Source organism: Moschus berezovskii, chromosome 11 (assembly GCF_049115385.1).
Source record: "Moschus berezovskii isolate FMDL1 chromosome 11, NW_MosBer_1.0, whole genome shotgun sequence".
Taxonomy (NCBI): domain Eukaryota; kingdom Metazoa; phylum Chordata; class Mammalia; order Artiodactyla; family Moschidae; genus Moschus; species Moschus berezovskii.
Window position 1 is genome coordinate 11,444,008 of NC_142470.1, and position 18,671 is coordinate 11,462,678.

At 52.5% G+C, this 18,671-nt stretch overlaps 2 protein-coding genes across 5 annotated transcripts in view; one reads left to right on the forward strand and one right to left on the reverse strand.

The window, feature by feature from the left end:
- Nucleotides 1-1,136, forward strand: part of PSMB7 (proteasome 20S subunit beta 7) — a 58,374-nt gene extending 57,238 nt beyond the window's left edge. Inside the window, exon 8 of the mRNA XM_055400936.2 lies at nt 909-1,136. Coding sequence (XP_055256911.1) covers nt 909-1,020 — 112 coding nt within the window. The 3' untranslated portion in view covers nt 1,021-1,136. The remainder of the gene's footprint in view (nt 1-908) is intronic.
- An 857-nt stretch (nt 1,137-1,993) lies between these two features.
- Nucleotides 1,994-18,671, reverse strand: part of NEK6 (NIMA related kinase 6) — an 88,593-nt gene continuing 71,915 nt past the window's right edge. For 2 of the 4 annotated variants that reach the window (XM_055400933.2, XM_055400935.2), the window contains exons 8-10: nt 14,415-14,509; nt 6,672-6,785; nt 1,994-3,512 (exon numbers count right to left, since the gene is read on the reverse strand). In XM_055400933.2, the coding sequence (XP_055256908.1) occupies nt 3,402-3,512; nt 6,672-6,785; nt 14,415-14,509 (320 nt within the window). In that variant the 3' untranslated portion in view covers nt 1,994-3,401. Of the gene's footprint in view, nt 3,513-6,641; nt 6,786-14,414; nt 14,510-18,671 lie in introns of all 4 variants that reach the window. The other 2 variants (XM_055400932.2, XM_055400934.2) reach the window with 1 other exon arrangement.

Below are 18,671 nucleotides of genomic sequence, written 5' to 3' on the forward strand. Positions count from 1 at the left end.
TAAAGGCCCACTGTTCTTGGCTGCACAAACTCCTGGTTTTGTACAGAGCTCTGTTATGTCACCCTTTTCTCTGTGTCCTGCCCTTTTTGAGCACAAGCTCCCACGTGAGAGGATGGCTTTTCAAGGAGCACATGGTCATGGCACAGCCAACAGCCTCCTCTTAGTCCACATCAGGTGGACAGAAAGTGTCTCAGCTGCGGACAGATGAGAGGAGCAGTTGGACTTGTGCTGCTTCGACAGTGTTGACTCCCTGGCCCCACTGTGAAATTAGCAATTCAGAGTTTATCTTATAGGCTGCCGTGCTCAGAGAAACCTTCCAGAGTCACCTAAGAGAAGTGGTGTTGGGTGGGCCTTAGTGGTGGTCTACTGTGTCCCTTTAGGGACAGAACTCTCCCTTCTTGAGCCTCGAGTGTGGTCAGCAGTGACAAGCCCAGAGTCTGGCTGCGGGTCATTTTTGTACTGTTAATGCTTCCAGATATTGTTACCATGTTTAAGGTTACAGTTATGTCATCCGGGGCAGTGGCACCTTAATGAAAGGACTGGCTTCCTGCTGGTTACCGAAGGGTATCAATGCTTTAGGGAGGTTGAAGCTTGAAGGCAGAGGAACGAATGCATCTCCTGGGGATGGGGAGGTGGGGAAGGAAACCCAAGGGTCCGCTCAGTGCCAGGTGCTCGATCTTACCTCTTTCCACATGCATCCTGTCTTCCTGCAGCCCCGTTTTGTAGCATTTGAGAGCCGAGGAAAGTGACTTTTGGGGGAGCCGAATTCCCCCAGCTTCGAAGAACTGAGTCAGAAGAGCTAGAACTCCAGTCTAGGCCGGCTTGCCCCCTAAGTACTTGTCCATCTCTCCAGCCCTCCGTCAGGCCCCTGGGGGATCCTAACTCTGCTTTTGTCTTTCTCTCACTAGGTTTGGCCGGTACAGGTGTGAGAAAGGGACCACTGCTGTCCTCACTGAAAAAGTCACGACTCTGGAAATTGAGGTGCTGGAAGAAACAGTCCAAACAATGGACACATCCTGAATGGTGTCAGTGGCTGGCTGGCTACCGCTCTGGAAGACTGGGGGCAATGGAGGCTCCCCCTGTAAGACATTCGGCCAGTGTTTGCTGAATGAACCCAATAAAAAATGAAAACAAAATTAAGTGGCTGAAGTTGGAGCTAGTGGTTTCCCAGCCCTTTGCTAACTTACTTTCTCTTTGTTCAGGGTTGTCCCAGGCCTCTTCTTTTTCTGTGCTGTTTAGGATGAGTGCAGCACATTCTTTTACCCTAACTGCCAAGTGGGAAGGAACCACTCATAAGTTCTTAGTACCAAGAACAAGCAGATTGGTGGACAGTGTTGCTCTGCTCTAGCTGCGTGGCCCTGGGTGTACTCCACTGTGCCCAGTTTCACAGACGTCCCAGGGATGCTTGGGACTCACTATCTGTAATAGGAAATGACTGTTTCTCCAATACTCAGGCCTGCTGAATGATTGAAATTGTGTACCTCCAGAGGGTCCTTGTACTAAGCAGAATTGTTCTCAAGGGGTCGAAAGTTGATGGCATGCAGAAAGCTAGTTCATCTGTGTCCAAAGCTGATACTGCCAAGGGAGACAGACACTGTAGGGATTCTGAGAGCCATAAGCAGAATATTTGCAAAAAGTCTGCCTGGAATCAGAAAAACTTTCAGTGCTAAGTGCCAGACAGACAGAGTCTGACTATCCCCCAGGGCATGCTCATCTAGGGACACGAGAAAGAGGCCCAGTGCCATGGTCTCCCAGAGTGAACCCACTCTTGGGCAAGCTGCCCCAGTTAAACTGCCAGAAGTGGGGTGGGGAGAACAATGCAATTATTTAGGATAGCAACTTGGCTGACAATTTATCAAAATTATCTGGGGAGCTTAAAAAAATTCCCAGATTACTCAGTGTCTGAGGCCTGAGAAATTGTGTTTTTAAAAGCAGCTTTAGAGATTGTGCTGCAGTGTGAAGCTGTTTTAAAAGAACTCACAAATCATACTCATTCACAGAAGGAACCCCTCTTACCCATTTTATTTCAACCATGGAGGATGAGTACAAAGCAGAGGCTGCATCTGAAGAAAATCTCTCAAACGCGACAGTATTACAGTAGAACAGAGTTCACACAAGAAATCGGCACACTGGCCCGACCCAAATCCTTCGTCCCCAGGGAGGCCTGACCAGGACGCCAGTGGGGCTGACGGATGCTCCCTGTCTGGAGGGCTGAACTGTCACCAAGTCAGTGGGTGACAGTGTGGACCATTTGAGGAGTAACTTGCGTGTAAAAACAGAATTCAAACTGCTTCCTCCAGAGCTTCAGTTTTCCTTAAGTTCACATTTATAAATTAATCTTCACAGTGAATCCTATTTGGGAGCAAGAAATAAGGGAACACACTTCTGGTTTTCTACAAATAATACAGTTGTACGTTAACTCTTGACTTGCATGGTCCATGGATTTCAGCTTTGTGAAGGGGTGAGTAGCTACCACTTTTGGATTATCTGCCATGAGCTAGATAACTTACATATTTTATCTCAAATTCTGTCAGCAACCCTGAAGATAGATGTTATTAAGTTCATTTTATAGATGAGGCAACAGTCTCAGAGAGGTTAAGAAGCTTGCCCAGGGTCATGCCAGGAAGGTGCAGAACCAGTGCAAAGCCCGTATATTTTTATTTCCTATGCTTCCTTCTCAGGGAGGAGAACACTTCACACTGATCATTAAATGAACTGCCAGCATTCAAGCCAGTGATGAGGGCCCGGTGCTGGCGGGTGTTCAGAAGAGGGCTGAGCCGACTGCACAGAGAACACTCATGGCTTTCAAATACTGTTTGCCTCGATGTCAGATGCTGGGTTCACCTCGTCGTCATTTATCAAGTTATAAACATAGAGAAAAATATTAGGAAAATCTCCACTCTACTTAAAAAAAAAATATTTCCACTTTTCTTCCAACAGAGTAAATTAAGCACACAGCTTGATTGTTTGAAAAGATGCTAAGAGCTAAACCTGCCACTATCCATTTAAAAAGGCTCACTACAAATCAGAGTCTCCTGCATTCTCCTGTTACTTCAAACCTTAACAGGCCACTGAAGGAATCATCCAAAAGATTCACATTACAGTCCAGATATAAGGGGCGTGTCAGTGGCTCACTGAACCATCCACCCCGGCAACCCAGCTGAGAGTGTTCACAACAGTTTAAAGAAAGGAGTTTCGAATGTGACCACCAGTAACACATGACCAGTGCCCCTCCCCCCAGCAGCCCTGTATTCAGCATCTGCTAGGAAGCCCGGGCCCCTTTGGGGAACCCGCTGAACCCTCTACTCTCAGTTGGTCCCAGCTACCAGGTGGCCACTTTGAAGAAGACTCAGGTAAGGCAGGTAAGGTGTGGCTTCTGAGAAGGCATGCTGAATCCACGCTCAGGTGCTTGAAGTCCACACGTGCATCTGTTTGGCAATCTGGTGCACATAGCTGATGTCGGGTCTCTGGTTGGGGTCAGGGTGGATACACATGCTGACCAGTTCTCGTAACTGCAAAAGACGATACCTGTTACTCCTAAGCAGCCTTCTTGAGGTTCTGCATTAACTCATTAACCCCCACGGTACCTACACGATGAGCAAAGACATTCAAGACAGGTGAGTGGTGGGCAAGCAGGGCCAGTGTTTGGCCTGTCTGGTCCCAAGGGCCAGGTCTTGGAGACCCAGAGAGTGCTGCCTCCAAAGAATTTTGAACTTCCTCTGTCTCCACTACTGGGTAAATCTGTGTACTGTGTGTGTGTGTCTGCTGTCAGTCATGCAGATGCCCAAAGCAGAGGACAAAACTCAAGGCAAGGGCTTATTGATCATAATAAGTGCATTAACATGCAGCAGAGCTGCAGTCTGCCCACCCCCTGGCCTCTTTATTGTGCTCATGAAAGACGGAGCTTTTAATTATACAGACACTGAAGGCTGCGCCTGCCTCTGGGTGGGGGAGGGGTACCTTGAGCCTCTGATCACCTCCATTCTTCTGATAGCCAGAGTGCCAATTATTTTAATGGTAATTAAAATAATGACCTTAGAAAGCCTACATCTTAACTTGCATCACTGGGCTCACTGCAGTTTTTTCTTTTTCATTTAAATACCTGCTGCTGGAAGGGCTGGCCGGCGCAGCAGGGAGAAGGGAGATCCTGACTTGAGGGGGTTCACACGGACTCTGGGCCAGGCCCAGGGGATCTGGTGGAGGGCACAGGGGTCATGTGGTGGTGGCGCACACTTCCTGCTTCACTCCTGAGCTGTTGCAGGCTGAGGGAGCTGGGGTTCCTCCGCCTGGGAGAGGCTTCAGCCTGTGTGCTGCCTCTCTGGGGATTTCACTGCTTTATAAACACTGGGAAGCTCCTGGCCAGATGCAGCCGAGGCTGCAAGACCAAACTCCAGAACCTTAGTGTTTGGGGGCAGTGGCCGTGGCTGGCATCTGACGTGTGAAAGTGCCCAAGAAAACCACATTAAGGCAATCTGCGAGTAGATCACACAGTTGGCAACAAGTGTGTGCCTGAAAATTTCAAAAGAGAAACAGTGTTTTATTCCTAAAAGGAGATATAACTTCAAAAGCGAGGTGTGCAGAAGGGCTCCAGTGCTAAGAATTAACACCTCCAGGAGCTGCACGCAGCTGGTGAAGCCAGGTGCTCTGGGTGGAGGTGCTCTGGATGGCGGAAGGACTGACTTGGGAGGGAAGAGGGCCAAAGGCTTTATGAGAATTCCTTCATTCCAGCCTCATAACCACGAGACGGAGCTGCCAGTTCCCACTGACAAACTGAGGCCCAGAGAAGTTGTCATTTGCTCCAGGTGGTGTGACTCCAACCTCCTTAATTCAGGGGAAAAGAATCCACCTGGCAACACAGGAGACACTGGTTCGATCCCTGATCTAGGAAGATCCCACAAGCGGCAGAGCAGTTAAGCGCCTGCACCACAAATACTGACTGACCCTGTGCTCTAGAGCCGCAGCTACTGAGCCTACATGGCCTGCGTGCCCTGGAGCCTGTGCTCTGCAACAAGAGAAGCCCACGCACTGCAACTGGAGAGTAGCTCCCACTCACCACAACTGGAGAAAAGCCCTCTCAGTAACAAAGACCCAGCATAACCAAAACTACCTATAAAAAAAAAAAAATCCAAACAAGGGGAAGAAAAACCAATTCAACTATTAAGTTGGTGAACAACTCAACTAGTTTTTCCTTTCCTACCAATTTCCATCCCAGAGCCTAAGTACTTCCTCCAAAGGTACACAGGAGAACTCTGCAAGCCACTGAAGCAACGGCCACGAGAGAGTGCAGTGAGCAACCCTAGGGCTGTGCACGCCTGCCCTCACTCTGGCTGCTGCCAGGAGTCTGCAGAGCCAGCAGGCGTGGGAACAAAGGCTGCCAGGAGAAGGATGGCCAAGGCCCCTTCTAGTCAGCCTGCCTGGATGCAGGGTCAGCACACACTGGGACACCTGGTCGCTATAGCCTGGTGGACAAGGACTGCTCCTTCCAGAACCTTCACAACGGTCAAGTGAGCAGTCTGGACGCTGCCTCGCCTTGGCTGGACAACTGGCTATGGAAGAGGGCTACACCCTCAGGAAACAGGATGGCATGGCAGCTAGGTGCAGGGTCATCTGGGTCAAACCCTGCTTTCATCACAAGCAAGTTACTTAACCCCTCTGAGTCTTTTAACCTTCCTGGTAAAATGGCATTAGGGGCAGGGGCATTCAACAGTCATAAACGTGAGCTGTTATTGTGAAGGGATGGTCTGCAGTCCTGCAGGGTGGGCCCAGGGAGACTCAGACTCCCTGTCACACCCCTAGTGCTGACCCTGAACACAACCCGTGGAGCATTTCCTTTGCTACAGCCAGTGGCTACTCCGGCTGCTGATGGTGGTAAACGTTAGCCTGGTGCTGGACTGAGTACGTCCCCCTGCATTACCTCCATCCTCTGCGGGAGATTCCAGGATTACCCCTATTTTACAGATGAGGAAACAGACTCCGTTCAGTGACTCGCCCAAGAATAGTGTGGGGAGTATGTTACACTATTAACCACTCTGGGCTGTAAACCTGTCCCCTCCTCCTCACCTTTTATCCATGAAGGCAAAACATCAGCCCTGCTTTTAGAAAGAGGGACCTGAGGCAGAAGATGCTCTCTCACAGCCTTACCCACCACAGCCTGACTGCCAGACTTGTCAGAGTCTGTATCCAGAGCCCCTGCCCTCAGTGTAGAATGTTGAAAATAAGACCACCAAAGGGTCTGACGCAGGTCTGTGACAGCAAGGAGACTGGTCTTGCTGTGGTTTCCTTTCACGGGAGCGAAGTGGCTGCCAATGGTAGCGTGGGGCCAGCGAGGCCCTGCCACTCCTGTGTGCCTCCTGTTGTCTTAGCCCGTCTTGGGGTCCCAGAGCAGCGAGCCTCACTCCAGCCCCGGGCTGGGAGCCAAACGGTCAGAAGGGGGCAGATAGGGCAGCTCCCGCTAGTTCCTATCCAGTGGGTGGGCTGCAGCCCTGCTATTGGGGGCCACACCAGGTCCCTGAGACCTGCCTCTTTATCTGCCCCCAACCCTGAGTCCCTCACTCCAGGAAGTGAAGTCACTTCCTGCTGCACCCTGTTAAGTGAACCCAGGCTCAGCCCCTCCTGGAGACTCGCTGGTTGTCGGAACTCACCAGGCCCAGCCCTGGCAGCAGCAGACCCACCTTCTCAGAGTAATGTTCCCCGGGGAGAGGCGGGTAGTCACACTGCTCGATCTTCTGGCAGAGGGAGAAGAGATTCATTTTGTCTCCATAGAAGGGGCTCTGAAGAGCTGCCATCTGCAAGGAGAGGGGTGAGAAAGGAGTTTTTAGCCCTGAGGTCCAGGGGAGAAGGGGCTGCTCCTGTGGGGGGGTGGTGCTTCCGGGTCCTCACTGCAGTGGCATTCCAGCAAGGCTCCCTCCCATTCTGAGGAAGCTGGGGTGCAACAGCAAGAGGCAGTTTTAACACGATCCTCGTCACATAAGCAAATGAAATGGGACAGAGGTTTCAGTGACAAAACTAAGGGCAACGAAGAAGGCGCATCTGCGTCCTGAGGGCCAGCCGTGTGCAGGTGCCTGCCTGCCCACACCTCAGCTCCCAGGGGCTGATTTTGGTCCTAAGTACACAGGGCATGGGGAGACAGGCCCTGCTCAGGAGGAGCTATGCTTGGGACTGGTGGGTTCCTCTTGTCACATGGTCTTATATTTCTAAAGAGCAATTCCGAAGACACTCATGGGAGGATGTCTATTTGAGAAATACATTTAGGAAACTGCCTACCTAGATATGCAGATGACACCACCCTTATGGCAGAAAGTGAAGAACTAAAGAGCCTCTTGATGAAAGTGAAAGAGGAGAGTGAAAAAGTTGGCTTAAAGCTCAACATTCAGAAAACTAAGATCATGGCATCCGGTCTCATCACTTCATGGCAAATAACTGTGGAAACAGTGGCTGACTTTATTTTGGGGGGCTCCAAAATCACTGCAGATGGTGACTGCAGCCATGAAATTAAAAGGCGCTTACTCCTTGGAAGGAAAGTTATGATAACCAACCTAGACAGCATATTAAAAAGCAGAGATATTACTTTGTCAATAAAGGTCCGTCTAGTCAAGGCTGTGGTTTTTCCAGTAGTCATGTATGGATGTGAGAGTTGGAAAGAAGCTGAGTGCCGAAGAATTGATGCTTTTGAACTGTGGTGTTGGAGAAGACTCTTGAGAGTCCTTTGGACTGCAAGGAGATCCAACCAGTCCATCCTAAAGGAAATCAGTTCTGAATATTCATTGGAAGGACTGATGTTGAAGCTGAAACTTCAATCCTTTGGCCACCTGATGCGAAGAGCTGACTCATTTGAAAGGACCCTGATGCTGGGAAAGATTGAGGGCAGGAGAAGGGGACGACAGAGGATGAGATGCATGAATGGCATCACCGACTCACTGGACGTGAGTTTGGGTAAAATGTGCGAGTTGGTGATGGACAGGGAGGCCTGGCGTGTGGCGGTTTGTGGGGTTGCAAAGAGTTGGACACGACTGAGCGACTGAACTGAACCTATCTAAGGGCTAACATTTGATGTGTGGGGTGGAGGGGGTGGGGAGGCATTTTTGGCTTTCATTCTGGCCGTGCTCCAGCCCGTCACAGAGCTGCTGTGGAAGCCCAGGGTTCAGGGCAGTGGCCGCTGCCACCTGGAAGCTGCACGCCCAGACATCATCAGGAGGGGGCGCAGGGCTGTTTGGCTGCCCATGAATGCAGGGCCAGGGACCCTGGGCTTCACAGACACTCCAGACGGAAGCTTCCTGAATCCCACCCAGCTCCACACTCACTGTGGGCCTGCCCCTGCCCTCCTCATCTGAGATGGACACGGCTCCCCCTGCAGGGCGGTGGTGAGCCTTGGCCAGCACAGGAGGAGGTTCCCAACCCGAGCCGTCATCCTCTGGCTCCACTCTGGAAGCAGGCCCTCTCCTGGGGGCTCTGGAGGTCCTGGTGGGTTCGTGCCCATCAGGGAACTAGCTGAGTTTCCCACCCCACCACTCAGCACCCTTGGGGGTGTCTTCAGAGGGGACATAGGAAGCGAGGGGTGGCCGGGTTAGGCAGCCCAGTGAGGCGCCCACTGGCCCCATCTGCTGATGAAGCCGTCATGGGATTAAAGCGCCACCTGCCACTCCTGCCTCCAGCTGACGGCCCAACTCCTCCTGCTACTCAAGCACCGTCAGGTACCTGTGCCCGCCTGGCCGTTCGGCCCTGGTTCCCCTTGAGGAGCCGGTGCCAGGGCCGCTGTGTATGTGGGCCGCAGCCAGGGTCTCTGGGACACCTGAGGAATCCATGCTCCCCGTCAGGCCCCAGAGGGCAGCCAGTGAACCCTGTCTCAGGGCGGAACGTGGTAGGTAGCCTGTCAGCTTTAGTTTGCTGGCCTGCCTCCGTGTTCTGTTCAGCCCTGTGAATAGGTCAGCTGACCCTGAGAGCATAGCCTGCCTCCTTCAGGAGGCACAGGGGGCTTCAGACCCCACACAGCGTCCCTGGGCTTCCAAATAGCCTTTTGAGAGGGGATGTGGCCTGGAGACCTGGGGTTTCCTCTGACCCAGGTCAGGAGTCTCCCCAGAGCAGCACCTGTGGGCCCAGGGCCCCGGCTGAGTGATTTCAGAGGGGTGCTCAGCCTTACTGCTCTCTTCCGCCTGACCAGGGGCTTGGGCCCCTCTGAGAAGGGCTGCAGACCACCTGGACTGTGAAACCTCCCATGGGAAGGCTGCAGGGAGTGGCCGTGCACTTGGCAGAGCAGGAGGGGTGTGTAGAAACCGGGAACTGGCTTTACCAACTAGTGTGCAAAATGGCATCGCTTGGGTGATGTATTTCCAATAATTAAAACGAGAACCTCAGGTGCAAAGGGTTAATTGGCAGTTTCAAAGGGACATCTGTTGCCACGGCCCAGAGCAGCTGAGGCTCCAGGGCGGTCACTCAGGGTGATCTGGTGCCCTTCAAGTCAAGGCAGGTGGATTAAGGCGGATTTTCCTGGAAAGTGCTTCTGTCCAAAGTAGAAAGGATGTTTAAATGCTGGCCCCACTAACACGGGCTCTGGTTTTTCATGTGTCTGACCTGGTAGAGGGACTGGGTGATCCTTTCAACCAGCCAGCCTGATCTGATTTGCACAAAAGGGCCCCAAAATGGCAAGGCCTGAGCCCTGTACATGCCGTTCCCTGCAGATAACCTCTCCATCCCTTCCAGCACCTTCCCCAATTTCAGAAACGCTTTCTGAACAGGGTCAGCAGTGAGCGCTGCCAGAGGAGCCCTCTCAGCCTCCCTGACTCACAGTGGCTTCTACATCTGTACATGCAGATAGATTCTAGTGGAAGCGGCATCCCCCTGCCCCCCTCCCCAGGCTGCTCCCCCTCCAGCTGCTGGCCACGGACCTTCCAACCGGATCAGAGCATCGCGCTGTGAAGGAACCTCTGGGGTTGCTGGAGACACTGGGATTAGAACGATTAGCCCAGATGTCGAGATCTCGTATCGGCGACCACCCACCTCTGACTGGTCGAAGCAGAGGAGGAATGGCTGTTTGGGGCTGACACTGGTTGCCTTGTTAGAACTGCCAATGCTACGGCTCTCAGCGCTGCTCCTCAGACGCAGAACTTTTCCTCCCTGGCATCATTGGGATGACACATGGCCAGAGAGATGGGCAAGTACGGGCGCTTGCCCCCGCCGGGAGGGCTCAGGGAAACTGGTGTGTGATTTGAGATGTCAGAAGGAGAAGTGCTCTCTGACTCAGAGGGGACAGCAACTGCCTTTGACTCCAGCCCTGTCAGGGCCTCAGACATCCATCTCATCACCAGTTTCTCCCAATCTCATCCGGGAGTGAAGGCTGACCCCAGGGGCTAGCTGCCAAGCAGTCTGCCGCCCTGCTTCCCCAGACCCTTCTCTGGCTCAAGCCGGAATAAAGCAGGATTCCATACAAGGCACAGCTCCACCCTGGGCTTCCCTCGCTCCCCCTCCGGCCCACTTTCCTGCTGGTCTCAACCTCGAGGCTGCTGTGAGAAGGCCCCCCACTGAGGACCCTGATTCCTCCAGCTCCACGCTCAGAGCTGAGCTCCCATGTAAATAAGTAAATTCTGCAGAGCCCAGGTGGCCTGCTGAGCGCCTCCATGGGCGTGCCAGGTGATGAAAACAAAGCACCAGGCCTTCCAACAGGCCAAGCTCAGGCATCCCTGCTGGGAGCTCCTGGAGGGGCCACTGCAGTTGCTGGGGGCTCCTCACAACCAGTCCTTCCTCCTGAAAGGGGCTCTGAGCCGCGGCCTCGCATCTCTTTCTCCACCATCACGCCTCCCTTGCTGGCTGGGGAGAAGGGCTGAGGCCCTGGCTCCACAAGGACTACCTCCCCGGCTCCTGTTCACAAAAGGGCGGGTATCTATGCCTGGGTGCCACTGCCCATGTAGGCCGCTTCTTGCTGTGTGACCCTGGAAGGTCTCTCCACCGCTCTCAGCTCGCTTCCTCCCTTACAGCAAAGCTGGGACTGGCCTGGCGTCATTCTTGGGATCCACGCCAATGTCCAGGGCAGTGCGGCTCCCAGCTGCTTAGCTGTTTGGCCTGTTTGTCCCATGCTGACCTCTTCAGGACAGATCCCATTTGGCACCCACCAGAGGGGTGTAGGCCAAGTGTATTGCTTTGTGGTGGCTCCTCACTTGCCATGGGATGACATCAGCATATTAAGGTGACCTCAGGAGGTTTTCAGTGGACATTTGGATGCCCAGGTGGAAGGTGATGTGGTGGGCTGAATAAAGGTCCCCAAAGATGTTCACATCCTAATAATCCCTGGAGTCGACCAATGTGTTGCCTGTATGGCAAAATAAATTTGGCAGATGTTATGAAATTAAGGATTCCAGATAGGGGGAGTATCCTACATGATCCAGGTGGGCCCTACTACATGTAAACACAGAACCTTTCTAAGAAGGAGCAGAGAGACTGGAGGACAGGAGAGGTCCGTTGACTTCAGTGATATGACGAAGAGATCACAAACCAAGGAATGCAGGTGGCCTTTGCCTTTTCCTGCCTTGAGGCCAGGGAAATTGACTGTGGACTTCTGGCTTCCAAAGGGGAAGATAATAATTTTATGCTGTATCAGGCCAACTGGTACGGGGACTGTCACGGGGACTCCTTATATCCCCGTCCACACTGGGGCTCGCAGGGAAGGGTAAGCCTGTCTCTGTGGCGCGCAGGTTTCCTCAGGTTCTGTGCTGCTGCCCGCCGCCCTGGCCCAGGGGTGCTCCACTGGGTCCGCTCAGAAGCCTTGGACGTGATCTGCGGGTGGCGGGGCCTGGGGGTGGGAGAGCCTGTCGCAGCTCTACAGGCTGGCGCCCTCAGGGCGCCCCGCAGGCTGTGCAGTAGGGGCTCCAGCCAGGTCTGGGGGACACTTCCTTCCAATTACCACGGCCCTGGGCTCAGGTGCGTCTCCCTGCCCATCTGCTGGGAAAACATCCAGTTCTGTTTTCCCACAGGGCTTGGGGGTGGTAGCCTGGGGAAGAGCCCCCACTGCCTTCTGCCCTCAGAGGGGCCACCACATCAACCACACAAGTCCTCTTCTGTCGGAGACCTGGAGCCACTGGGTTTAGGTCAGCTGTTCCCTCGCACGCAGGACTCGTCTGATTTCATGACTTCCCATCCCTGGCTGCGAGTCACACAGCCCCACACAGTGCCAGCAAATCAATACTGAAATAAACCAGCCCCTCCAGGCTGGGGAGCCACTACGGATGCTGCCTCTTTACACGTGTGTTCAGGCGCCCATGGCAGGGACTCGAGGACAGTGTCTGCCTCTAGGAAGTGGGCACCGGTGCAGACAGCTTGGCACTAGTTTGGGAGCCCCGAGGACAGGAGTGGGGCCATTATATCCTGGCCACCCACACTCCTGTTAGTTTACATCTGGAGACTCGCGTGGTGCAGAGGCAGGAAGTGACTTACAGAAATCCCAAACACAGCAGAGAGGTAAAGACCCACCTGGGCTAGGTGAGTCCCCAGGAGGGCAGGAGAACAAAGCCACATCTCCGCGGGGATGGGTGACAGCTGGCTCCCCGCTGGCCAAAGCGAAAAGGGAAATGTGGCCAGCTGCTCACGTGCCCTGGCTCAGGGGCCCAGAGGCAGCAAGAGGGGCAGTAAGAGCGATTCCTTGATCTGCTCCCCGACCGCCCAGGGCCTTCCGAGCCAGGTGCCATCCACACCTCACGAGCCAGGTGTGAGGCCGTTACACCTGCCCCTGCAGCTCCTGGGCCCTCACGGGCGAAGATTGAGGTCAGGGCCCACACCAGGCCCTGCGTCTCTCTCACCCAATCACCACCACAGCTCCCCACGCGGGAAGTAGTCCAGCTCAGCCCTCTTCATCCCTGGGGCGGGGGAGGCCCCTGCACCCTGATATGCTGCAGCTCCTGGGGGACACCACCTCGATGGGCTACTCCTGTTTGGTGCTTATAAAAAATTCCACCTACAGCAGATGCCCCTGTGAGGCCCAGGAAACACGGTCTGCTCCCCACCTCTGATCACCAGGGCCTGGCTCACCCACAGACCGTCGGGAGGACTCAGTGGGACACCCACACAGCACACCTCCAGGAGAAGGGGACTCAGGCACAAACGCCACCAGGGCCACATTTCCACTAGGCCTCATCTTCAACCACAAGGCCACTCTTTAAAATGAAATGTCTGCTATTAACAGCAGGCCACTGGCTTAAAAAGAAAGACGCTGTGAAGTTTAAACCTTGTAAAGGGATCAGCGTTTGGATCTCGTAGCCTTAATCTGTAATGCAGCGAGCAGGGATCTCAGCGCCAAGAGACTCCGATGGCATAGCCATCCCAGTCCTGGTGCTTCAGCAGCGGGCAGCTGACTCCTGAGGTCTACACCCACGGGCCACAAGGTCAATTCCCAGGGCCAGCACTTCCAAGGAAACAAAGAAATCTGCAACTCCAAAACACTCCTGGTGGCCCCTTGACGCTACCCCAACATGTTGCTGCCCTGGGAGATTCTTCAGCTTACTGGTTTTAAGCCAGATTTCAGGGATGCTCAAATCTACCCCAGGAAAGCAGAAAAATAATCAAGAGTCCAACTCTAAACCCAAAGCATGTTTGGTGTCTCTCAGCCCTGGAGGGGCTTCAAAGCTTGAAATAAAATGAAATGTTACTTCATTTACCTCGCCTGTGACAACGCAGGATGCTACTACTGCCATTTTACAGACAGGAGATCTGCCCAGCACGGGGTGGGCCATGGCAGCAGGAGGGTGTGGCTACCAACTTGGAGATACTAAAGTACTCCACCTCCCCCAGCAGCTGCAAAAGTTCATGTTGTCTCATGTCTGAGCCTAACAAGACTCAGAAACATTCCTGTCCCTCCAACCAGGTTGGCCACCAGATCTGGAAATGGCCATCTGGTGGCTCCACCTCACAGCTCAGGAGAGGGTGGTGGTCTCGAGGGTGACCCATAGTCTGAACCGAGAAGACTGTGGCCACCCCTTGGTGGTGAGCATTTCAGAGGCACGGGCCCAAGCTGACAGGGGCCCTGCGTGGAGTCTGGTCCACGGGGAAAGGACAGACACTGAACAGAATCACCCTGGTTACCAGGGAAACCAGGGCAACCAGATCCCCTTGCCTGTGCTCCTTCCATCAACAAGCAGACACTGGACACTCTGTCTGGTTCCAGTCTGTCTCCCTTCCCAGATCTGAACAGCCCAGGGGCGAGATGGCACCCAGCCTGCCACTGGCCATCCCTCTAACCCCTTCCTGCCCAACAGTGCTAATCAGGCCGACACAGCCTAGCGGACCAGTGAAGGACTGGACCCAGATGGAACTAATGCCACAGGCAGACGTGCATCCCAGATTCCCACTGAGCTGGGGAGGTGAGCCCTGCCCCAGCTGGGCACCCATCATGCTCACCCCTCTAAATCCTGCTGGGCCGCGGGCCACACACTCACCTCATACAGCAAACAGCCCAGAGACCAGATGTCAGACTTGAAGTTATAGCCGTTCTCATGGATCCTCTCTGGTGACATGTAGTATGGCGTCCCCACTGAAACAGCAAAGGGACAGGTAGGTGCTCACACTCTGAGCGGGGGTGGGGGTGGGGGTGTGGGGAGGGGTAGGCCTGACCTCAGCCTCACTGGGATCCTGGGCAGCCCCCTTGCCCTCTCTTCCTGCCCCCTCCTCTGACAAGTGAGAGGGCTCGGTCAGACTGGAGGGTCCCATGCTGGTAGGGCCCTAAAAGTTCCTGGAAACAGGGACCCACCCAGACCTGAGAATCCACGTTGGGGTTGGGTGGTGGTGGACTGGTGTTCTAATTGCCCAGGGTAGGGGGACACAGAGGCCAGGCTCTGGGAAGCAACTGACCAAGTATCCTCTAAAAGTGACTGCTTAAATCCCAGAAGAGTTCAGATAAGGTTCTCAGCAGTGAAAGCCACCACGGTCACTGCTGACCAACCATGGCATGTGAGTCCATTTTACAGATGGAGAAACCGAGGCTCAGAAAAATGGCAGGACTGAGGTTCAAACCCAGATCTTCAGGCTCCAGAAACTGAACTCTTAGCCACCACCCTTGGCTATTAGCACCAATCAACATGTCCTGCCTGAGATTTCTTAACCAGGACAGGAAAGATGCTAACCATAAAAGAAAAGACTGATTAACTGGACTTCATTAAAATTAGGAACTTCAGTTCATGAAAGACCACTGAGAGTTAAAAGGCAAGCCACAGACAGGAAGAACACTGTCCCAACAATGATGTCATAGACAGAATATATTTTTAAACTTCTATAAATCAACATATAAAAGACAAACATCCACCCTCCCTCAAATTAGCAAAATATTTGAAGGGTCATTTCTAAAGGAGACTATCCAAGTTACCAATAAGCACATGAAACGAAGCTATATTTCTCATTACTGATTCAGTTCAGTTCATTCGCTCAGTCGTGTCCGACTCTTTGCAACCCCATGAATCACAGTACGCCAGGGCAATCCAAATTAAAAGTATGATGAGGTACTACCTGCCCACCTGAATGGTCTAAGCTAGAAGACTGAGATGACTAAGGTGGTGAAGTGCAGAGCAACTGGAACCCTCAGGCATTGCTGATGGGGCCATAAAATGACACAATCACCCTGGGAGACCATTTGGCAGTGTCTGCTGTACTACAGTTGCACACTGCCGACATTAAAATCCAGCAATTCTGCTCCTAGGTATATGCCCAAGAGAAGAGTACTCTGTCCATCAAGAGACATGATCAAGAATATGCGGAATGGCTTTATTTGTAATAGCCCCAAACTGGAAACAAGTGGTAATCACCAGTAGAAAGGATAGACTGATAATGTGGTCTATTCACGCAAGGGAACACTAAACAGCAATGAACAAGAGCAAATCTCAGGTACGTCCTACAGAAGGGACCATTTTCACAGATGCAATGTTGAGGGAAAGAAGCCAGGAACAAAAGAATACCACTATTTCATTTTTATCCAAAACAGGAAAAATTACTTTATGGGGGTAATGATCAGGAAAGGGCTTGAGAGAGCTTTACTGTATGTATATCATGTCTCAGTTAAAAAGCAGAGGAGGCACACTTAAAGATTGGAGCTGGGCAATCATGGAAGAATTTCCTGGTGGGTAGTGAGCTCCCCATCACCAGAGGCATGCAAGTTGCAGCAGAGGGGCTGATTTGGCAGGGCTGAGCAGGGGGCATAGGAACCTGGATTTGTAACCATAGATTTATAATCTGAAATTCTTATCAGTCCACTTGAAGGAGAACTGTTCAGGAGGCCAGATTTTAAAGACTGTTACACAGAGGACATTTATACTGGCCATGAGAATGTGACGATGGCTGGGGCTATTCTGGTCAGAGTCTATGAAGGCAGCCACAGTCCAGTGTGGCAGAAGCTGAGACTGAGATGTGGACTGATGACCCTAGGAAGGAGGGATGCGAGAACACAGGGGACCCTGGGGGGAGAAGAGGCCTGTTGATGAGCTGGACAAGGAAAGTGACGGCTGCCCCACGGCAGGGGCCCAGACTTCGGGCTGTCACGGGCCAAAGGTGTTTCAAGGCAATGGGCCAAACGTGTTTCAAGGCAACTTATTTTTGCCAAGTAAAGGTGTTTAAACACAAAATCCCAACTACCACTTCATGTCACTACGTCTCAGTTTAACACTGAAACAAGAAGAAAACTCAAGATCAAGGACAGTACCTTACATTGAGAAAGTTTAGCTGTTTGAAACTTATCTTCTTGCTTTTCTCCTCTCTTTGGAGATGGATGAGAAACTCTGTTGTGCCCGTCTTGTAGAGGCCATGAACAGTGTTGGAAACTCCTGCCCCTGGCCTGAGCACCCTGGGAGCAGGATCTTGTTACCAAAGTGTCCCAGTGCCCTCCCCGGGACCAGGTCACAGCGGATGCCCTCCAAGCATCTAGTCACCAAGTCAATGAACACATCTACATGGTATCAGATAGTATGTATCAGGATAAACACTTTTTTTTCCTCGCAGCCTAATGCACTATTTATTTAACTCATGTCTGTCCAAGAGGGACTAGCTGATTATTGCTTTACTGGGTTACCAAGCACTGTTTGATGGCAATAATCTTTAAACCAGGACGGCAGCCATCACTTAAATAGTTTTAAGAACTGTGTCATCCTATATGCATACTTTATGGCTGAAATCAGGGGGCTAATTGCTACTTAGCAGAAAGAGCTGTCAGTTAGCAAATGAACCCATGTGGGATTCTATAAGCAAACTGCACTTCTAGTAGCAACCCCTTGTATATTTTGGTCACAAGGGAGCAAAATGAAAATGAATGGGCAAGTGTGAAATGGATGACTTGTCATATCCAAACCACAGGATGAAATCCAAACAGTTCTCACCTAACAGTGGGAACCTCAGACCAAATGGCAAGTGATCCAGCAGTCAGGGTGCTGTGGGTGGACACGCTGACCAGGTGAGGACCGTCTCCCACACAGAACCACCACACGGGGCTGATGGGGTGCACACAGAGATAGTAGCGGTCACAGGCCCTGTCCTCAGTGAGGGACAGCAGGTCCACTGTCTGGCTGCATTGCACCAAGACGCCTGGCCAACCATCCCCCACCCCACCCCCTAGACGGAAGTGTCGGCTGGCCCTGACACCTCTTACCACCCTGTCTTAGCCTTCGCTTATTCTAGATCCTCCTGGGCCCCCACAGGAGGGACTTGGGGGAGAGAAGACCTGCTGAGTGATCAGGCTTTGGCCTGGGTGGGGCTGCTTTGCCAGGCCCATCTGAAAGTGAAGGCTCTAAGTAGCTGGTCCCCCCTGCTCGAGTTCCCCTGCTGGCCACCCCGGCCTGCCCTCCAGTTGTCTGTGCCTCCGCTTCCTGGTGGGCTTCTCAAGGTCAGTTAAAGTGCCCCCTCCCCTGGCCAGGGAGGGCCAGCTGCTCAGTGGAGTCGGGGCCTTTCCTTTGTCTCCCTGTCCCTCTGCTGAGGTTCCAGATGCCTGTCTCGGCCCTGCCTGGGGTGAAAGCCTGGAGGCACTGGGGAGAGAAAGCTGGGGGCATCACCTTCCACTCTCCTCTCAACCTTCTACCTCTTTATTGCTCCTTCAGCTTTTACTCGTTTCTACCAGATATGTGGAACATTCTGAAAGAGATGGGAATACCAGACCACCTGACCTGCCTCTTGAGAAACCTGTATGCAGGTCAGGAAGCAACAGTCAGAACTGTACATGGAGCAACAGACTGGTTCCAAATAGGAAAAGGAGTATGTCAAGGTTGTATATTGTCACCCTGCTTATTTAACTTATATGCAGAGTACATCATGAGGAACGCTGGGCTGGAAGAAGCACAAGCTGGAATCAAGATTGCCCGGAGAAATATCAATAACCTCAGATATGCAGATGACACCACCCTTATGGCAGAAAGTGAAGAGGAACTCAAAGGCCTCTTGATGAAAGTGAAAGAGGAGAGTGAAAAGCTTGGCTTGAAGCTCAACATTCAGAAAACGAAGATCATGGCATCTGGTCCCATCACTTCATGGGAAATAGATGGGGAAACAGTGGAAACAATGTCAGACTTTATTTTTTGGGGCTCCAAAATCACTGCAGATGCTGATTGCAGCCAGGAAATTAAAAGACGCTTACTTCTTGGAAGGAAAGTTATGACCAACCCAGATAGCATATTAAAAAGCAGAGACATTACTTTGCCAACCAAGGTCCGTCTAGTCAAGGCTAT